Genomic DNA, 22,856 nt, shown 5'->3' with positions numbered 1-22,856 from the left:
TTCCAGGGACAATGGACCACAGAAGAAAGTTGCCTGCCAATAAATCTGTTAGAACTTCGGGCCATATACATGGCACTGATTCAGGCAAAGGACACTCTTCAAGGAAGACCAGTACAGATCCGCTTGGACAATGTAACGGCGGTAGCGTACCTCAACCATCAGGGAGGAACGCGCAGTCAAACAGCAATGAAGGAGGTAAGTCACATATTAAAATGGGCAGAACTCCATCTTCCAGCATTGTCCGCAGTATTCGTTCCGGGAGTCCTAAACTGGGAAGCGGACTTTCAGTCGACATGCCATTCAAGCAAGCGAATGGGCTCTACATCCGGAAGTCTTTCAGACTCTAGTAGACAAGTGGGGTTTGCCAGAGATGGATCTCATGGCATCCCGTCTGAACAACAAAGTACCCGTGTACGGGTCAAGAACAAAGGATCCCGGAGCAATCTTTGTGGACGCCCTGTCAGTGAAATGGGATTTTCATCTGGCGTATCTGTTTCCTCCAATCATCCTGTTACCTAGAGTGGTGAGGAAGATAAAAGCAAAGGGTGCCATGATTCTAATAGCTCCGGCTTGGCCCAGAAGGCATTGGTACACAGATCTGCAGAGAATGTCGACGGATGCTCCACTTCTGCTCCCTCAGCGTCCAGATCTACTAATGCAGGATCCTTGTTACCACAGGCATCTGGATCGACTATCTTTGACGGCGTGGCTCTTGAAACCTCTATCCTAAAGTCAAGAAGATTCTCACAACAGGTAGTTCAAACAATGCTCAGAGCAAGGAAACCCTCCTCAGCTCGCATTTATCACCGAATATGGCAGGCCTATATTCATTGGTGCAGCGAAAGACATATGGACCCGAAATCTTTCCAAATTTCTAGGGTCTTAGATTTCCTTCAGGCGGGAATGGATAAAGGTTTGAAGGTGGCTTCTTTGAGAGTACAGGTATCAGCATTGACTGTATGGTTCCAAAAGAAAAAGAAAATTGCCAATTTACAGGATGGGCGTACTTTCTTCCAGGGAATGCTGCACATTCAGCCTCCCTTTGTTCCTCCTACAGTGCCTTGGGACTTATTTAGTCCCGAAAGCCCTTCAAGTTGCTCCATTTGAACCATTTAATAAAGTGGATCTTACATGGTTGACAGCGAAAGTTCTCTTTCTACTGACTATAACATCAGCTAGAAGAGTGTCAGATTTAGGAGCGCTGTCTTGTCGTTCTCCTTTTCTGACTTTTTATCCAGATAAAGCAGTTCTAAGAACTAGATCTGGGTATCTTCCGAAGGTGGTGTCTAAATTCCACCTTAATGAAGAAATTGTAGTCCCGGCTTTTCAGGTATCGGCACTTTCTGCAGGAGATGCATTGCTGGATGTAGTCCAGGCTTTAAGGATCTACGTGGATCATACCTGTGCCATCAGAAAGACAAGATTCTCTCAGATTTCACAAGAGAGGATGGCCTGCTACTAAACAGATGCTGGCAAAATGACTTCGAATTACGATTTCAGAAGCATATTCTGAAGCTGATCTCCCTGTTCCGGAAAATGTCTCTGCTCACTCTACTCGTAAGGTAGGTCCTTCATGGGCAGGACAAAATGGTGCTTCAGCAGAACAGATTTGTAAGGCAGCCACATGGTCTTCCATTAACACATTCATTAGACATTATTCCTTGGATACTTTTGCCTCTCATGACGCTGAATTCAGGCAAAAGGTTCTCCTGTCTAATGAGGAGCGTCCCCACCACTAAATTGCTTTGGGAATCCCAATGTTATCCTGAGGATAACCTGTGGACCCTGCCGGCGAAATATACGTTATGGTAAGAACTTACCGTTGATAACGGTATTTCTCCTAAATCCACAGGTTCCACAGGGTTCCCACCCTGATGCACTTGATTTGAGGATCTTTCTACTCACTAAACCTCTTCCTTCTTGTACGGAAGGGTGTGCATGTGTGTTCTTCTCGCCTGATTAGGGCTCTACATGATGCTCCTGCCTAAATGCTTTGGAATACAACTGATTTGCCTGAGCCAGTGGGCTGGGATATATGGACGGGCCCGTTGCATCCTGGGAGGACTGAAAGCTTGTGATCGTTTGGTTCCAATCCGCTGTCGTTCCATCATATCCCATTGTTATCCTGTGGAACCTGTGGAATTAGGAGAAATACTGTTATCAACGGTAAGTTCTTACGATAACGTATATTTTTTTTTGTAAGCACAGTCTCTAACTATCTGAGCTGACAGCCAGGGACTGTGCTGTGGTGGGGCAACGACAGCTGCCGCTTTTGAAATCCTTCGCTGCAGTTATCTTGCAGATAGGTCATTTACCACACTACCCCACAATAATACATGGGGGAGAAACGGTAACTGCAGCACGTAACGTGCGCAGTTACCAGTAAATCCCCTAATGCACTTTCATAGTATTTTAAGATATGTATATTTTGACATTGTGGGAGGTGGGGACCTGATTTCTCTGACGTCCTAGTGGATGCTGGGAACTCCGTAAGGACCATGGGGAATAGACGGGCTCCGCAGGAGACTGGGCACTCTAAAGAAAAGATTAGATACTATCTGGTGTGCACTGGCTCCTCCCTCTATGCCCCTCCTCCAGTTAGAATCTGTGCCCGGCCAGAGCTGGGTGCTCCTAGTGGGCTCTCCTGAGCTTACTAGTAAAGAAAGTATTTATTAGGTTTTTTATTTCCAGTGAGCTTCTGCTGGCAACAGACTCACTGCTACGTGGGACTAAGGGGAGAGAAGCAAACCTACCTGCTTGCAGCTAGCTTGTGCTTCTTAGGCTACTGGACACCATTAGCTCCAGAGGGTTCGAACACAGGCACCTGTCCTCGATCGTCCGTTCCCGGAGCCGCGCCGCCGTCCCCCTCGCAGAGCCAGAAGAACAGAAGCTTGAAGACGACGAAATCGGCGGCAGAAGACTCCTGTCTTCATTTAAGGTAGCGCACAGCACCGCAGCTGTGCGCCATTGCTCCCAGCACACTTACACACTCCGGTCACTGTAGGGTGCAGGACGCTGGGGGGGGGGCGCCCTGGGCAGCAATTGAAGTACCTTTTGGCAATAAAAATACATATATACAGTCTGGCACTGTATATATGTAAAAAACCCCGCCATTTTTTTACACAGAAAGCGGGACAGAAGCCCGCCACTGAGGGGGCGGGGCCTTCTTCCTCAGCACACCAGCGCCATTTTCTCTTCACAGCTCCGCTGGAAGCAGCTCCCCAGGCTCTCCCCTGCAGTATCCAGGTACAAGAAGGGTAAAAAAGAGAGGGGGGGCACATAAATTTAGGCGCAAATAAAACATATAAGGCAGCTATTGGGTAATCACTTATTATAAGTGAAAATCCCTGTGTTATATAGCGCTGTGGTGTGTGCTGGCATACTCTCTCTCTGTCTCCCCAAAGGACTTTGTGGGGTCCTGTCCTCAGTCTGAGCATTCCCTGTGTGTGTGCGGTGTGTCGGTAAGGCTGTGTCAACATGTTTGATGAGGAGGGTTACGTGGAGGCGGAGCAAGGGCAGATAAGTGTGGTGTCGCCCCCGTCGGGGCCGACACCTGATTGGATGGATATGTGGAAGGTCTTAAACGACAATGTAAGCTCCTTACATAAAAGGTTTGATGACGCTGCAGCCTTGGGACAGCCGGGGTCTCAGCCCGCGCCTGCCCAGGCGACTCAGAAACCGTCAGGGGCTCATAAACGCCCTCTATCTCAGATGGTTGACACAGATGTCGACACGGAGTCCGACTCCAGTGTCGACGATGATGAGGCACATTTACAGTATAAAATGACCAAGGCCATCCGATACATGATTATTGCAATGAAAGATGTATTACACATTTCTGAGATTAACCCTGTTAATACCAAGAGGGTTTATATGTTTGGGGAGAAAAAGCAGCCAGTGACTTTTCCCCCATCTGATGAATTAAATGAATTATGTGAAGAAGCGTGGAGTTCCCCTGATAAGAAACTAGTGATTTCTAAGAGGTTACTGATGGCGTACCCTTTCCCGCCAACGGATAGGTTACGTTGGGAAACATCCCCTAGGGTGGACAAGGCGCTGACATGCTCATCTAAAAAGGTGGCCCTGCCGTCTCAGGATACGGCCGCCCTAAAGGAGCCTGCGGATAGAAAGCAGGAAGCTATCCTGAAGTCAGTGTATACACACTCTGGTACTCTACTGAGACCTGCTATTGCTTCAGCCTGGATGTGTAGTGCTGTAGCAGCATGGACAGATACTCTGTCAAACGACATAGATTCCCTCGACAGGGATACTGTTTTGCTAACCCTGGGCCATATAAAAGACGTCGTCTTATATATGCGGGATGCTCAGAGGGACATTTGCCTGCTGGGCTCTAGAATTAATGCTATGTCCATTTCTGCCAGGAGGGTCTTATGGACTCGGCAATGGACAGGAGATGCTGATTCTAAAAAAACACATGGAGGTTTTGCCTTATAAGGGTGAGGAATTGTTTGGGGACGGTCTATCGGACCTCGTGTCCACAGCGACAGCTGGAAAGTCGACTTTCTTGCCTCAGGTTTCCTCACAGCCTAAGAAAGCACCGTATTATCAAATGCAGTCCTTTCGTTCTCAGAAAGGCAAGAGGTAAGAAGCTGCACCATGCAGCCAGTTCCCAGGAACAAAAGTCCTCCCCTGCTTCCACTAAGTCCACCGCATGACGTTGGGGCTCCACAGGCAGAGCCAGGTGCGGTGGGGGCGCGTCTCCGAAACTTCAGCAACCAGTGGGTTCGCTCACAGGTGGATCTCTGGGCTGTACAAATTGTATCTCAGGGATACAAGCTGGAATTCGAAGCGACTCCCCTCCGCCGTTACCTCAAATCAGCCTTGCCAGCTTCCCCCATGGAAAGGGAGGTAGTACTGGCGGCAATTCACAAGCTGTACCTCCAGCAAGTGATTATCAGGGTCCCCCTCCTTCAACAGGGAAGGGGTTACTATTCCACAATGTTTGTGGTACCGAAACCGGACGGTTCGGTGAGACCCATTCTGAATTTAAAATCCTTGAACACTTATATAAAGAAATTCAAGTTCAAAATGGAATCGCTCAGAGCGGTTATTGCAAGCCTGGAAGAGGGGGATTTTATGGTGTCGCTGGACATCAAGGATGCTTACTTGCATGTCCCCATTTACCCACTTCACCAGGAGTACCTCAGGTTTGTAGTACAGGACTGTCATTACCAGTTCCAGACATTGCCGTTTGGCCTGTCCACGGCACCGAGGATATTTACCAAGGTAATGGCCGAAATGATGATACTCCTTCGGAAGAAGGGAGTTATAGTTATCCCGTACTTGGACGATCTCCTCATAAAGGCGAGGTCCAGAGAGCAGTTGTTGATCAGCGTAGCACTCTCTCAGGAAGTGTTGCAACAGCACAGCTGGATTCTGAATGTTCCAAAGTCGCAGCTGATTCCTACGACGCGTCTGCTTTTCCTGGGCATGATTCTGGACACAGAACAGAAGAAGGTGTTTCTCCCGGTGGAGAAGGCCCAGGAATTAGCATCTCTGGTCAGGGACCTCCTGAAACCAAAACAGGTATCGGTGCATCACTGCACGCGAGTCCTGGGAAAGATGGTGGCTTCATACGAAGCCATTCCCTTCGGCAGGTTCCATGCAAGGATCTTTCAGTGGGATCTGTTGGGCAAGTGGTCCGGATCGCATCTTCAGATGCATCGGCTGATCACTCTGTCCCCAAGGGCCAGGGTGTCTCTTCTGTGGTGGTTGCAGAGTGCTCACCTTCTCGAGGGCCGCAGGTTCGGCATACAGGACTGGGTCCAGGTGACCACGGATGCAAGCCTCCGAGGATGGGGGGCAGTCACTCAGGGAAGAAACTTCCAAGGGCTGTGGTCAAGTCTGGAGACTTCTCTACACATAAATATACTGGAACTAAGGGCCATTTACAACACCCTGAGTCAAGCAGAGCCCCTGCTTCGAAACCGGCCAGTGCTGATTCAGTCAGACAACATCACGGCGGTCGCCCATGTAAACCGCCAGGGCGGCACAAGAAGCAGGATGGCAATGGCGGAAGCCACAAAGATTTTTCGGTGGGCGGAGAATCACGTGCAAGCACTGTCAGCAGTGTTCATTCCGGGAGTGGACAACTGGGAAGCAGACTTCCTCAGCAGACACGACCTCCACCCGGGAGAGTGGGGACTTCATCAAGAAGTCTTTATACAGATTGCAAAGCGATGGGAACTGCCACAGGTGGACATGATGGCGTCCCGCCTCAACAAAAAGCTAAAAAGATATTGCGCCAGGTCAAGGGACCCTCAGGCGATAGCTGTGGATGCCCTAGTGACACCGTGGGTGTACCAGTCAGTATATGTGTTTCCTCCTCTTCCTCTCATACCCAAGGTACTGAGAATAGTAAGAAAGAGAGGAATAAGAACAATACTCATTGTTCCGGATTGGCCAAGAAGGACTTGGTACCTGGAACTGCAAGAAATGCGCACAGAGGACCCATGGCCTCTGCCTCTCAGACAGGACCTGCTGCAACAAGGGCCCTGTCTGTTCCAAGACTTACCGTGGCTGCGTTTGACGGCATGGCGGTTGAACGCCGGATCTTAGCGGAAAAAGGCATACCGGATGAAGTTATTCCTACGCTGATAAAGGCTAGGAAGGACGTGACAGCAAAGCATTATCACCGTATATGGCGAAAATATGTTGCTTGGTGTGAGGCCAGGACGGCCCCTACAGAGGAATTCCAGCTGGGTCGATTCCTGCACTTCCTACAGTCAGGGGTGACTATGGGCCTAAAATTGGGGTCCATAAAGGTCCAGATTTCGGCCCTATCCATTTTCTTTCAAAAAGAACTGGCTTCACTGCCTGAGGTTCAGACGTTTGTTAAGGGAGTGCTGCATATTCAGCCCCCTTTTGTGCCACCAGTGGCACCCTGGGATCTTAACGTTGTGTTGGATTTCCTGAAATCCCACTGGTTTGAGCCACTTAAGACCGTGGAACTAAAGTATCTCACGTGGAAAGTGGTCATGCTGTTGGCCTTAGCATCGGCTAGGCGTGTGTCGGAATTGGCGGCTTTGTCATGTAAAAGCCCATATCTGATCTTCCATATGGACAGGGCAGAATTGAGGACTCGTCCCCAATTTCTCCCAAAGGTGGTATCATCGTTTCATTTGAACCAACCTATTGTGGTGCCTGCGGCTACTCGGGACTTGGAGGACTCCAAGTTGCTGGACGTAGTCAGGGCTTTGAAAATATATGTTTCCAGAACGGCTGGAGTCAGGAAGACTGACTCGCTGTTTATCCTGCATGCACCCAACAAGCTGGGTGCTCCTGCTTCAAAGCAAACTATTGCTCGCTGGATCTGTAGCACGATTCAGCTGGCTCATTCTGCGGCTGGATTACCGCATCCAAAATCAGTAAAAGCCTATTCCACAAGGAAGGTGGGCTCTTCTTGGGCGGCTGCCCGAGGGGTCTCGGCTTTACAGCTTTGCCGAGTGGCTACTTGGTCGGGTTCAAACACCTTTGCAAAGTTCTACAAGTTTGATACCCTGGCTGAGGAGGACCTCGTGTTTGCTCATTCGGTGCTGCAGAGTCATCCGCACTCTCCCGCCCGTTTGGGAGCTTTGGTATAATCCCCATGGTCCTTACGGAGTTCCCAGCATCCACTAGGACGTCAGAGAAAATAAGAATTTACTCACCGGTAATTCTATTTCTCGTAGTCCGTAGTGGATGCTGGGCGCCCGTCCCAAGTGCGAACTTTCTGCAATACGTGTATATAGTTATTGCTTAAATAAGGGTTATTGTTATGAGCCATCCGTTGAGTGAGGCTCAGTTGTTGTTCATACTGTTAACTGGGTAAGGTTATCACAAGTTGTACGGTGTGATTGGTGTGGCTGGTATGAGTCTTACCCTGGATTCCAAATATCCTTTCCTTGTAATGTCGGCTCTTCCGGGCACAGTTTCCCTAACTGAGGTCTGGAGGAGGGGCATAGAGGGAGGAGCCAGTGCACACCAGATAGTACCTAATCTTTTCTTTAGAGTGCCCAGTCTCCTGCGGAGCCCGTCTATTCCCCATGGTCCTTACGGAGTTCCCAGCATCCACTACGGACTACGAGAAATAGAATTACCGGTGAGTAAATTCTTATTTTTGCCAGGGACAGATCAACTAATATGCAAAGAGAAAAGACAACTCCTTTTTATGGGGCACTCTTACTAATAGTCTAAAACTTAACTTTTATTGAAATTGGACTCACATTGACATACTACATATAACATATATTCAAATGAGACAATTAGTGGTGTAACTAGCTATGCCTCCAGAGATATCTCCCTGTAACATCCTTCTCGCTGTATAGATTGTAATATCCTAATTATTACAAATTGTCTATAATTGTTTAGTTATACGGCTGTAGATGATTGTTTGTAGAGAAACTGATCTATGGCCTGCTGCCAGAAACAAAGTTTCAAAATACTTATGTAAACGTTTATCCTATGTAGCACAAGTAATTTGTATAATAAAGCTGGTGATAATCCCCAAAGAAAAATATCTAGTGGTTCAAGCAGCTATCACAGTACACATATAAATAAACATATATTATGGCTGAGTTTTTTAGTCAGTCATAGGTGTACAAATATTAAGCAGGTAAACGTATTGGACAATTGTAAAAGTAGAAAAAGAAAAAAAGACGTATTGGACAATTGTAAAAGTAGAAAAAGAAAAAAAAGAAAAGGAGAAATGTCAGAAGGAAGACGGGGAAGAATAGGTGACTAAATGCCTGGTTTCTGCTTTTGGAAATCTGCTAAAAAGCATCGAATTTCCAATGAGAGAACCACCTAGAGCATATGCACCAATCCCAAGACCTGTATCTGCTGTTAACTTTTTCTGCCCAATTGGGGGCAAAGTTAATGAGAGTGCAGGGGAGAGGTCCCTAGCCAGTATATAACACCTGTATTGCTGACTTCTTATAGGCCCATTAATGAAATTAATAACAACAATTGTTTAAAATATTAATTTACTATCTAAATTCACAATTAAATCTGTGGCATACATGAAAAACACTCAAACATAAAAGAAGAGACGAAATTCCTTCTATAATGATTATGGACATGAAACATAGCTATTAGATTTAAATAGATAGTTTCTATGAAATACAGATTTCATATGCAGTAACAGCCAGGATTTCTACTGTCCTCAATCATGTCTATCGACATCAAATTAAAGATGAGAGGATCCTTAGGGCGTTTGTGCAACATGAAAAAAGTGTGCTTCTGCTGTCGGTATCTCAATAAATGAGTTAAGCCGATGAGAGAGCACTGAAATGGAATGGAGAAAAAAGATCATATAATTGATATGGATATGTCCTTATGAGTCTATACACAGCAGGTCTCACTGCGTATTAAGTAGCCAAGTATCTAACCATTGCGCCCCCACATAGTTTGTACTTAATTGTAAATGAACACCAAGTTGATATTCCCGAGAATAGGGGTTAATAGGTTAGCAAAACATTTTTTTTGTGATAAACTTGGTACATGCGTAATGATAATGTCACAGTTGCATCATATTTACGATAAAAGATTGCGTCATATTTGCGGTAATATCAAAATTGCATAATATTTTCAAGCAGCGTCTTATATGTACGTCACCAAATTAGCACACTTATAGACTGGAGATTATATTTCCCTTATTTCTATATACATTTTTCCGTTTCCATTACACAGTTGGGAAATGAATCGCCATAAATTCTTGTGCTATTTACTGCTATAGGATATTAAATAAAGTAAAGATAGTTTTTACTTATCTGCTGTATATTCTCCTGAATAAATCATTGGTATATATATCCTCAGATGTGATTACCCGGATTATTTATTCCCACAGTCCAACTCCTTTATGCGGGATAATGGAGGCTATTTGTCACTCAAGGTAACAGATATGATAGTCTGTATCTCACCCCTCCACTCCGATCACATCTGTAGGGGCCACAGGAGTGACCAAGGTAACCGTCGCTCCAAAATATTCACGACGGGTCTGGTAGCAGTGAATCACCGCTCACAGTCAGTCCAAGCAGCATGTGAAGCCGCTGCTAGCAGCGTGCGGCTCACCGCTGATCACCGGGTCCGTGTTGAAAGGCAGCATGTAAAGCCGCTGCTAGCAGCGTGCGGCTCACCGCCAGTCACCAAGTCCGTGTAGGGAAACAGCATGTGAAGCCGCTGCTAGCAGTGTGCGGTTCACCGCTGATCACCGGGTCCGTGTGGAGAGGCGGCAGTGAAGGTGACGTGCACGTGCGCCGTGTATCCGACGTGCACGTTTCACCTGGGCGGCTTCGTCAGCAATACAGGTGTTATATACTGGCTAGGGACCTCTCCCCTGCATTCTCATTAACTTTGCCCCCAATTGGGCAGAAAAAGTTAACAGCAGATACAGGTCTTGGGATTGGTGCATATGCTCCAGGTGGTTCTCTCATTGGAAATTCGATGCTTTTTAGCAGATTTCCAAAAGCAGAAACCAGGCATTTAGTCACCTATTCTTCCCCGTCTTCCTTCTGACATTTCTCCTTTTCTTTTTTTCTTTTTCTACTTTTACAATTGTCCAATACGTTTACCTGCTTAATATTTGTACACCTATGACTGACTAAAAAACTCAGCCATAATATATGTTTATTTATATGTGTACTGTGATAGCTGCTTGAACCACTAGATATTTTTCTTTGGGGATTATCGCCAGCTTTATTATACGAATCACTTGTGCTACATAGGATAAACGTTTACATAAGTATTTTGAAACTTTGTTTCTGGCAGCAGGCCATAGATCAGTTTCTCTACAAACAATCATCTACAGCCGTATAACTAAACAATTATAGACAATTTGTAATAATTAGGATATTACAATCTATACAGCGAGAAGGATGTTACAGGGAGATATCTCTGGAGGCATAGCTAGTTACACCACTAATTGTCTCATTTGAATATATGTTATATGTAGTATGTCAATGTGAGTCCAATTTCAATAAAAGTTAAGTTTTAGACTATTAGTAAGAGTGCCCCATAAAAAGGAGTTGTCTTTTCTCTTTGCATATTAGTTGATTTGTTCTTCACAACTCAAGGGAGCACCGCCGGCTTCTCTATTTGCCAATTCAGAATTTTATCTTCCCCATAGGAAGTGGGTATCATTGAATTACAAGATATTGTTTTTTCTGTATTCCGGCTCATATGTACACTATACCTATATAAGGTTAGCTCAGTGCGCTTTTTTCTCCCACAACCAATCCAGTGTCGTTTGCCAGGGACAGGTAAGAAGCAATACAGTTATGTCAGACACTCCTCTATATGAAAGCAATTCTCAGATATTGCAGCTTTTATTTGACAATAATTTAGCTTGTAATAATTAATTATATTACTATGATTAAACAACCTTGCACATCGGTAATAAATGAGACTTCTTTTATTATAGAGACAATTTACTTTTTTTTTCATATGACTATTTCAATATACACAGTATGGGGCTGATTCAGAGCAATTACTATGCCAGTCTGCATAGCATTTGGGATGTGATTATGCTCTGCACAAGATTAGAGAGCAAAATATGTGCCTGTGCTGACCTGAGCACATTTTGCAGGTATTGGACCTCATGACCGGAGAGGCAGAACAGAGGAGGAAAAGGGTGTTGTCACATGGGTGACATTCAGTTAGTGTGCACACAAATGCAGCCTTTCAGTTTGTACAGTATAACAAACTGTTTTGCTAGGAGGCGTATAGTTTGCACCTGCTACAGCACGCTGATGATGATGATGACGATGATGAATTGTAAACTAACAAATGCTTCCGGTATGGAAGTTTACTATTACTATTTTTTTTTTGTTATTCCAGTATCAGCCCCTATCTAGCTATTTCAGAATAGGCCACAATTTGTGGCACTAACCTAAGTGCCAAATGCAAAATTACGGCCTTTTCTATGATGAACTTGCGTGTATATTTAAGATATGTAGCTCTCTCTATATTAGAATGTAAATTCTCATGAGCAGGGCCCTCAACCCTTGTGTGTTTATCCTTCTTTTACTTCAACCATCCTCGACGGCACCTAATTCTGCAGTTTTCTACAACCCTGATACTTATGTCAGAGATGATTTACCTTGTACTTGTCCTATATTGTCTGCAGCTGTGGGGTATATTCAATTAGTGTCGGATCCTCTCCGACAGAGAGAATCTGACACTTCACTATTCAATTTGCGGGCATTTCCGACGGTTTTCTGCTCGTTTCCGACAATGCCGATCCAACTTTTTTTTTAAGTCGGATGGGCATTGTCAAAAACAGGCTTAAAACCTGTCTGAAACGCCCGCAAATCTGAAAAAATATGTGGATTCGCGGCTAATCCGCCGATCCACCTGGTTTCCAACAAGTCGGAAAAACAGCAACAGACTTGAATAAGTCGAATCCAGATTTGACCTATAAAAGATGGAAAATGCAGTTTTTCCGACTTGTCAAAATAATTGAATAGACCCCTGTAAGTACTAGCAGTGCATGTTTTGCAGATACTGTATCCTCAGTCAGTATCAAGTGAAATAATTAGCTCCACCTGTGGATCTTTTAAAATGTGCCAGCCAGTAATGAATACACCTGTACACCATCTGTACACCATCTAGGGGATCTGTAAAACATGCACTGCTAGGGTCCCTGAGGACTAGAGTTGGAAACACTGCTCTACATAAATGAATTTAATAATGTTTTTGTGACTGATAGAGATCCTTTTGGTTAAATAACAAAATACGTTTTTAAGATAAAAAACCTGATAAGCCACAGGAACACAGGTGGAGTCAGGCAGCTCATCCTGAGAGATATGATGCATACATTTCTTATTATATAATGCACATACACTGCTCTAGATCTGAATGAATGAAATATTCTTCTTAAATACTTTGTTCTTTACATAGTTGAATGTGCTGACAACAAAATCACACAAAAATTATCAATGGAAATCAAATTTATTAACCCATGGAGGTCTGGATTTGGAGTCGCCCTCAAAATTAAAGTGGAAAAACACACTACAGGCTGATCCAACTTTGATGTAATGTCCTTTAAAACAAGTCAAAATGAGGCTCAGTAGTGTCTGTGGCCTCCTCATGCCTGTATGACCTCTCTACAACGCCTGGGCATGCTCCTGATGAGGTGGCGGATGGTCTCCTTAGGGATCTGCTCCCAGACCTGGACTAAAGCATCCGCCAACTCCTGGACCGTCTGTGGTGCAACGTGGCATTGGTGGATGGAGCGAGACATGATGTCTCAGATGTGCTCAATAGGATTCAGGTCTGGGGAACACTCGGGCCAGTCCATAGCATCAATGCCTTCGTCTTGCAGGAACTGCTGACACACTCCAGCCACATGAGGTCTAGCATTGTCTTGCATTAGGAGGAACCCAGGGCCAACCGCACCAGCATATGGTCTCACAAGGGGTCTGAGGATCTCATCTCGGTACCTAATGGAAGTCAGGCTACCTCTGGCAAGCACATGGAGGGCTGTGCGGCCCCCCCAAAGAAATGCCACCCCACACCATTACTGACCCACTGCCAAACCGGTCATGCTGGAGGATGTTGCATGCAGCAGAACGTTCTCCTTGGCGTCTCCAGACTCTGTCACGTCTGTCACATGTGCTCAGTGAGAACCTGCTTTCATCTGTGAAGAGCACAGGGCGCCAGTGGCGAATTTGCCAATCTTGATGTTCTCTGGCAAATGCTAAACATTCTGCACGGTGTTGGGCTGTAAGCACAACCCCCACCTGTGGGTGTCGGGCCCTCATACCACCCTCATGGAGTCTGTTTCTGATCGTTTGAGTAGACACATGCACATTTGTGGCTTGCTGGAGGTCATTTTGCAGGGCTCTGGCAGTGCTCCTCCTGTTCCTCCTTGCACAAAGGCGGAGGTAGCGGTCCGGCTGCTGGGTTGTTGCCCTCCTACGGCCTCCTCCACGTCTCCTGATGTACTGGCCTGTCTCCTGGTAGCGCCTCCATGCTCAGGACACTACGCTGACAGACACAGCAAACCTTCTTGCCACAGCTCGCATTGATGTGCCATCCTGGATGAGCTGCATTACCTGAGCCACTTGTGTGGGTTGTAGGGAGGTCATACAGGCACGTGGAGGCCACATACACTACTGAGCCTCATTTTGACTTGTTTTAAGGACATTACATCAAAGTTGGATCAGCCTGTAGTGTGTTTTTCCACTTTAATTTTGAGGGTGACTCCAAATCCAGACCTCCATGGGTTAATAAATTTAATTTCCATTGATAATTTTTGTGTGATTTTGTTGTTAGCACATTCAACTATGTAAAGAACAAAGTAATTAATAATAATATTTCATTCATTCAGATCTAGGATGTGTTATTTTAGTGTTCCCTTTATTTTTTTTTAGCAGTGTATTTTCTCTGAATATGGAAATAAGGATTAAGGTGTCTATTTACTAAGCCTTGGATGGAGATAAAGTGGCTGCAGATAAAGCACCAGCCAATCGGCTCCTAACTGTCATTTTTCAAACACAGCCTGCGGCATAGCAGTTAGGAGCTGATTGGCTGATACTTTATCTCCAGCGACTTTATCTCCGTCCAAGGCTTAGTAAATAGACCCCTTAGCCACTGTTGGTAGATTTGCATATATTGCTGGACATTGCCTAATACTAGATTGTATATATTTACTGCATCTATTAATTATCCTGCCTTTTATTTGGTAACAGAATAATAATTGTTTTATAGGAATGATATAAAGTAAATCCAACAATAAGTAAAAATATTTTTTTTTAACTCTTTACTCCACTAGGAGATGTGCAAAAATCATAAGATTGGAAGGAAATGGGGACTGGGCTGTAGATGGGATCATGACCATGACACTAAATGGTTGACATGGAAATGGTGGACACATGAAAAGTTTGACATCAGTTTTGTATTGATGTTTTTTGTGATTTTTTTTTTGTGTGTCAAAATTTCCCTTCCCGCACGCAGTGCACCGTGTCCCCTCGCATGGCTCACTTCGCATGCTTCAGGTTACTGTACTCAATTGTAGTCCACGTGGACGGTAAAGTATGAAGTCCTAAAAATTTAAGAAAAAAATCCCAAAAACTTGACCATATGCTGTGTCGACCTTTGTCATGTCGACCTTTTGACCATGTCGACCATTTGGTGTCTACTTATTGCTTGTCGACCTTAAAACTGTCGACATATCATCTGGATAGCCTATTCTAAAAAAGGAAAGTCATATCTCTCATGAAAATAAATACAATTGTGTGGCATAAACAAGGGATTTGTCCATTTGAATGAACTTATTGAAAAATGTTCCGTTTTATTTTTATTTCGCACCTGTGGCCGGTACATGGGGACCGTGACTAAACTTTGCTATGAAGCCAACAAATATCTAGTTATGTCTCTGCAGAACAATTTTGAATAACTTGCTGCCCTACTTTGAAATCAGTTTTCAGATGCCCTGATTCAGCTTCAATGTATAATAATCTGCTCACACCCAGTCTGCTGCCTCCTTGTGTTACACCTCCATACGCCCCAAAATTTAGAGGTATATTTACAAAGGAGCTGTTTGAGCAAAGTTTTAAAACGGCAATAGGAATAAATGCTAAACAAGCCTGGTTTAGTATTTATTCCTATTGCCATTTTAAAATTATTCTTTAAAGCCACTGATGGTCGGCAGCTTTGACAACCCGCTCCTTAGTAGATTTGCACCTTACACATGCAAAATCGGAAAAAATAAGCCTCACCCCTTATCTAAACAAATCTGTCCAATTGCTATGAAGCACATGTTTTGGGGCAAAACTCTGTCCCATTTGAGGTCCACAAATGGAAAGGTACACTGCTCCCTTTCATCACATGGACCTACATGAGGAAAGCCATCCTTCATTCAGTTCTCTGCCTGGCGAGTGCTTGAAGTTGTGTGCTAGCGTGGAATCCGCCTGGTGGATCTGAGTGCTCTCATACAAGTGCATTTTTCTCCCTATTTCCTCTCCCAGGCAAACGAAGCACAAGGAAACCTTCTGTATGTATGTATGTATTTATTTATTTTATTTCTGTGTTCATAGTAGAAAAGCCCTATATAAAGAAATACTATGTAACTAAAAGTCCCAGGTTCTTTGTAAGTGAAATGGAGGTCTGCATGAGGTACATGGTGGATTTATCTCCATGGTGTCAGCCTTACCAACAATGGCTCTGCTTGCATACATAAACAAAATAGTACTGATTCTGTAAGCAGCAAAGCGGGTGAGTAAATCATATGGCCATGTTGAAGTTTTCACTTATACAACCTTAAAAGCAGTAATGGTGGGAAATAGGAGGGTGGGGGAGTAGGAGGAGGAAGGGTGTCGTCGTCAAGTAAAGAAGGTAAAACAAAATAGTTAATACATAGTGTGAGCGATGAAGGAGAGAACTTCTATAGAAAAAGAAGGGGGACAGATGATGAGGGAACTTGGGGGCAGAAGGGCTGGATTAAGCCTTGGGGGGCCCTGGGACACTTAAGAAAAGGGGGCCCAGAGGAAGGGGGGGTGTATATTACATTCGGTATACTAAGTTTAAACCAATGGTGTATATGCGATTTATGCTAATAGTTTAATAATGCCTGGGTACTGTTTATAGCTCCACCTAATTGATAGACATGTACTGTATTTTATAAAGTTTTCTTGTAGTGGAACAAAGACAACTTGAACAACCATAAAATACACATACAAAAATAAAATCTATAATTTATCTTGTCACATGCAAGAATAGTAGCAGCCTCACACACTGGGACAGGACTCAGAAGGAGAGAGTGTGTGTGTGTGTGTGTGTGTGTGTGTGTGTGTGTGTGTGTGTGTGTGTGTGTGTGTGTGTGTGTGTGTGTGTGTGTGTGTGTGTGTGTGTCTCTCTAGACCCAAATGCTTTCATTAGATAACAGGTTACACAGAACCAAGACACCCAGGCGGGGAGGAGGAGAAGCTGAGATCCCTGGGTCACTTACAGCTCACTTTCTTTTCCTATCTCTCCTCTGGTCGGGATGCTGCGTCGGTAGCTTATGAAACCTGACGCTCCTGTGTCTGTGCCTGCGCTGCATGTTGGCTTGCTTGCATTCTGGCTGCCTGGTTCTGCTGCTCCACAAGAGGGAAAGCAAGTGATGTCAGTGTACTCAGGCCGCGGGGGACCCCTGACAGAGGTGGGCCCGGGAAACAGTATCCCCTGTGCCCCCCTTAATCTGTCTATGAGGGGTGGTTATAGAAGAAAAACCTGGAAGTGTGAAGAAGTAGGTTACATGTATAGCCAAGGAATCTTATTAGATGTATCTTCTCTTTCATGCAAATGGGATGTAATTTTTTCCCCATGTGAGCTACATTCATTGTATTACTGACAAGGCCTCTGTACTTTACATATGATGTAAAAGTTGTATTTAAATTGCTCATGGAGTCGTAATTGGAGTCCATGGGCCTAATTTAGATGCAGTCGCAACTTTGATGGTGTCGCAACTGAGCGATTAACGGCAGACTGCGCATGCATCAAGGCCACAGTGCGCTCGCGCCAAGGTACCTTTTGGTGCTGCTCGCAGTGAGGAATCGGTTGCACAGTGAGTGGCAGGAAGAGGCTATTTGGAAGATGTAACAGGGAGTGTCACAGGTGTTTCGTGATCATTTTTAATGCGTGTGACTTTGATCACATATGCATTAAACATAGCGCCAGCATCTCCGCTCCTGCCCTCATTTTGCACAGCCACGTAGGCACTCAGGGAGTCGCTGTTCCTCGCATCTGCGTTGCGGTTGTGACTGAGTATTAAGTTGCTGAGCGTGTTGCGATGGCTTTGGTGGCCTTCTCCGTTCACTTGTGGGTACTAAACTTGCATTGCCTCGCAGTTCCGTTACTGAAAAGGATCGCTGTTGCGTCGGCATTGCAACCGTCTCAGAGTCAGGCCCCATGTTATTTGTAACAGTGTAACTTATTTGCATACATTAGTTCATGTTAACTATGCTTCAGAGATTTCCCGCATGGTAAACAGAAGGGGTCACACTAATTACAGAGGTACAGTAGATCCAGGGGTCTTTGTTTTCATGAAAGGCTTCTACTCTCAAGAGGCAAAGAATCTGTATAGAAGAGCAGACGTTGAGACAAAGTGCATGAGTGCTGACGTGTGTTATATCTCTTATGAGTACTATTCTAAAACTTCCTGCACAAAGAGCTTACTATGGTGAGTTTGCAAAGATAGGTGGTGGGAGCTTGCCAAAGAGGAGGAAAGGAATTGCAATGATCTGTAGCAGATAGAAAATGTTTACCGCAGCCAAATGTAGAGTTCATTAAAAGGTTTGTATTAATGTTGTGAGTTTTTTTCTTTAAACATAAAGGGGTAAAATTACTAAGGTGGGAGTTTTTAGAACTGTTAATGTTGCTCATAGCAACCAATCAGGTTCTACTTAACATTTATCAAGCTGCTTCTAGACGATAATAGATAGATTCTGTTTGCTATGGCCAACATCACCGGTTCTAAAATACCGATGTTGGCCATAGCAACCAATCAGATTCTACTTATTTATTTAGTACCTTCTAGAAGATAACTAAAATCTGATTGGTTTCTATGGTCAACATATCCACTTTTAAAACCTGCACTTTAGTAAATATACCCTGTATTGTAGTGTTATTTCTGCTTACTTAAAACAAGGTTGCTAGAATTGATGTGTAGGTGATGGATCATTCAAAAGCTTTAAATCAATTTGTAAAATCCTTCTTCTGACTGCTGCCCATCTGTGGTTCTCTTAGAGAGAGAGCCTGTGGTCAGCGTCTCGTGCTGGCATGCTCTGCGTTGAAGAGGGCCTACAGGAGATCTCTGACTACTGGGGGAAATTTGCCGAAGAAACGCTGCCAGCACAAAGAAGATGACATCTCCTCTGAAACATTGTTCATCCATTTGCAAGGTTCATTGGAACTCATCTCCAAACGGATGCAGAAAAGAAAAGGGCATTTCATGCCATTAAAATTATTAGAATCCCAGTTTGACACACTGGAGCCTCCAGCTGCACCTGAGCTCTTTATTACTGTTAATGTGGAGAAAGCTATCCCAGAAATAGTTTCTGAACTACAGGCTACATTACAGGATGAGACTCCAATATAGGGCAAGGAAGAAAGGTCCTTGGTATCCTGGACCAGGACTTACCTTGCCATCAGTACAAGTTTCCTGTATTATGTGTGTTTAATGATTTTGTTGATTTTAAAGAGGTTGTATCATGAAAAAATAAAAATCAGTTTGTTTTATACCCATCAACCATAACATTAAAACCACTTGCCTTCTATTGTGTAGGACCCCCTCGTGCCACCAAAACAGCTCTGACCCATCAAGGAAGGGACTCCACAAGACCTCCCGGCCCCTCTACTTCCTGGTTCTCTCACCCAGTGCCTGCCATGCTTCCGATCACAGCTGATTGGGTACCATGGCGGCACCCCCCAACCTCAACCGTGCGGCTGCAGAGATTAGGCTGAGGATATTTAAAACAAAGTGCCCTTGCCTTCCCTGTGTACATCCAGCGCCCTGCAGCTACAGAGAGTAGCAGCCACCAGGAAAATGTAGTCGCAATGGTCACAATGTTCTGATCATTGGTGGACTGATGATTTAGTCATTGATGGTTTAAAGCTTTTTTTCTTTTCTTTTTTTTAAATATATATTTGTGTTGGATACATTTTAAATAAATGTTCTTAACCTAAAAACCCAAACTTTTTCCGAGCAGTTCTTGGCAAGAATATTGGCCAGTTAAATCCTGTAAGTTGCGAGGCGGGGCCTACATGGCTCGGACTTGTTTTTCCAGCACATCCCGCAGATGCTTTTTCGAATTAGGATCTGGGGAGTTTGGAAGCCAAGTCAACACCTTGATGTCTTTGTCATGTTCCTCTAACCATTCCTGAACACTTTTTGCACTGTGGCAGGGCACATTATCCTGCTGAAAGAGGCCACTTTCTTCCATTGCTCCATGGTCCAGTTCTGACACTCCCAAGCCACTGTAGGTGCTTTCTGCTATGTACTTTGGTCAGCATGGGCACTCTGTCCAGTCTGTTCGGCTGAGCAGTCCCATACTGTGTGTTCTGACACCTTTCTATCAAAGCCAGCATTAATGTTTTCTGCAATTTGTGCTACAGTAGCTGTTCTGTGGGATCAGGCTAGATGGGCCAGCCTTTGCTCCCTATATGCATAAATGAACCTTGGGCTCCCATTACCCTGTTGTCGGTCCCCATTTGATCTTCCTTGGACCACTATTGGTAAGTACTTTATTGCATATCGGGATCACTCCACAAGACCTTCCGTTTTGGAGATGCTCTGACCCAGTTCAGCCATCACAATTTGGGTCCTAGTCAAAGTTGCTCTGATCCTTACACACTAGATGATGTGTGTAGCCGGCGATATCGTCAGCAACGGGACCCGGCAGCGGGGACGGCAGCGGCAAGTGCATTACACACTTGCTGATGCTAGCAGCGATGAGCGACGGCGGGAAGGGGAAGCGGGGGCCATGCCCTCGCTGATGATATCTTTGTCAGACCTGCTTGCAGGTCTGATGGACGATGTCGCTGATGACGTGTGGGAGTGCACATAATTAGCAACATAGTGCATACACACTAGATGATATCGTGAACGACGGGTTGGAATCATGCAGATTGTCAACAATATCGTGTAGTGTGTACCCGTTTTTGGGCCTAATTCAGCCTCGCAGTCTGAATCCCTATGTGGAGTGCGCCTGCACCCCGGGAGCCCAGTGAGATGCTAACAGGATCTCTGGGCTGCGATCACCTCTGCCTGATTGACAGGCAGAGGTGGTCATGGGGCAGGAGGGGGCGTGCCAATGGCATTAGAACGCCATTAGCGGGGTGCGATCCGGACAACGCATGTGTGTCCGGACTGTTGGGGGGCCAGGCTGCGGCAACTGCGTGACATCACACGCAGCTGCTGCAACCCAGGATGTAGCGGCCTGCCAGGGTGCAGGTGCTGCGCTGGCAGGGAGCTACTTGCCAGGTGCGAAAGCATTGCCGCCGTGCGATGCTTTTGCACCTATGCGGGGGGAGGGCCTGACCGACGGGGCGGACTCATGTCAGAGTAAATGATCGTAGATGTGCTAAATTTAGCACATCTATGATCAGATCTGAATTACCCTCTTTATACTTGCCCAGTTTCTTCTGTTTCTAACACATCAACTTCAAGAACGGACTGTTAATTTTCTGCCTTATATATCACAGTCCTTGACAGCTGCCAATGTAATAAGATAGTCAATGTTATTTACTTAACCTGCCAGTGGTTTTAATGTTATGGCTGATTAGTGTATTTCTATTTGCTGACTTTTTTAGATTTTCTTGCTCTTTCTACATTTGATATTATCATAATAATATATGAACATAGAAAAAAAAAGTGTGTGTGTGTATATATATATATATATATATATATATATATATATACACACGCACTATATATATTATGTAATTTTACACACCTGGTCAAAAGTTGGGGCCCCTGACTATTTCTTCAGCTGGACATCCTTTTTTTCAGACTCTTAGTAAGACAGATTTTATATTTGAGATACAAATATACTCAATAATCACCTACTGTATCTGAGTGAAGAAATAAATAAGTTTACTTAGTAATTGTGGGGATACACATTGTAATAAAGAGAATAACCACTAAAGTGGATTAACCTTTGGTATTTGTTGAAATCGTCGTTCTGGTTCCAAAGGTTTCTATATGGACATTTCATGATCAACAAAAACTGAGTGATAAGACCATTGCACTGTAAATGTTTTTTTTACATCTTTACAAAAGTAAAAATTACCATACTATAATATTACAGTGAGTACAAAAAGTCCCTCCGCAGTGAACGCCGTCTCTGCGAGAAGATCTCCTCTATGGTTGTAGGAGACAACACTTTCAATTTAATGTAGATAAGTACTTAACAAATTCTCTTTTACTGTATTTCATGTTTAAAAACAATTATATTGTCATATTACTTAGAACACATTCTCTGCGGGAAGACTTGCTTAGCACACAGTCACTGTGGAGGGACTTTTTGAACTGTCTGTATTTCACCGTTCACCAGTCGCCCTTTGTGACGAGCACTGTTCAGAAAATGAATATTCATAATGCTGGTACCCTCCCAGCAGTCATTTACAGCATACATCTTTAAGGTCTGAAGCAAATAGAGATAAGGTTTCAGGATAACAATGGCCAGGAAGGACTGTCATCCACCTCAACCAGACTTGACTAATTAACATGGCAGGTAAGGGAAAGATGCTATAAAAAGTACAGTTGGAGTAACATACAAAAGTTAAGTAGTAAAGATTAATCTGTTGTATTGGAAAACAAGTCTATGTGATTAGAGTGCACACATTGGCTTAATGTATGCAGGGCCGGCCCGAGCCTTTTTTTTGGGTAAGCGAATATATATTTTGGCGCCCCTTAGTCTAATACAGTGGTTCTCAAACTCGGTCCTAAGGACCCCACACAGTGCATGTTTTGCAGGTAACCCAGCAAGTGCACAGGTGTATTAATTACTCAGACACATTTTAAAAGGCCCACAGGTGAAGCTAATTATTTCACTTGTGATTCTGTGAGGAGACCTGCAAAACATGCACTGTGTGGGGTCCCGAGGACAGAGTTTGAGAACCTGTGGTCTAATATATAGGGCTGTGGCTTCATAGGGGAAGTGCGTGGCCACAGAATAGCGCCAATTCACATTACACCGCACAGTAGTGTCCGTTATTCACATTAGACAGCACAGTACCCCTTATACATGTTACACTGCGTACCCACTTGGGAATACCAACTCAGACAACAATGGTAATCAAATGTACAGTATAGAATAGGATTTTAATTACCGGTAAATCCTTTTCTCGTAGTCCATAAGGGATGTTGGGGAGAC

At 44.5% G+C, this 22,856-nt stretch overlaps 1 protein-coding gene across 3 annotated transcripts in view; it reads left to right on the top strand.

Annotated features, from left to right (window-relative positions):
- Positions 1-21,634, top strand: part of IDNK (IDNK gluconokinase) — a 104,929-nt gene extending 83,295 nt beyond the window's left edge. The window contains exons 5-6 of one of the 3 annotated variants that reach the window (XM_063913804.1): positions 15,969-16,002; positions 18,727-18,946. In XM_063913804.1, the coding sequence (XP_063769874.1) occupies positions 15,969-16,002; positions 18,727-18,846 (154 nt within the window). In that variant the 3' untranslated portion in view covers positions 18,847-18,946. Of the gene's footprint in view, positions 1-14,773; positions 14,872-15,968; positions 16,003-18,726 lie in introns of those variants that run through there. The other 2 variants (XM_063913803.1, XM_063913805.1) reach the window with 2 other exon arrangements.
- Positions 21,635-22,856: the final 1,222 nt, after the last annotated feature.

Source organism: Pseudophryne corroboree, chromosome 1, assembly GCF_028390025.1.
Source record: "Pseudophryne corroboree isolate aPseCor3 chromosome 1, aPseCor3.hap2, whole genome shotgun sequence".
In the NCBI taxonomy this organism is placed as follows: domain Eukaryota; kingdom Metazoa; phylum Chordata; class Amphibia; order Anura; family Myobatrachidae; genus Pseudophryne; species Pseudophryne corroboree.
This window is presented reverse-complemented; position numbering and strand designations above follow the sequence as displayed.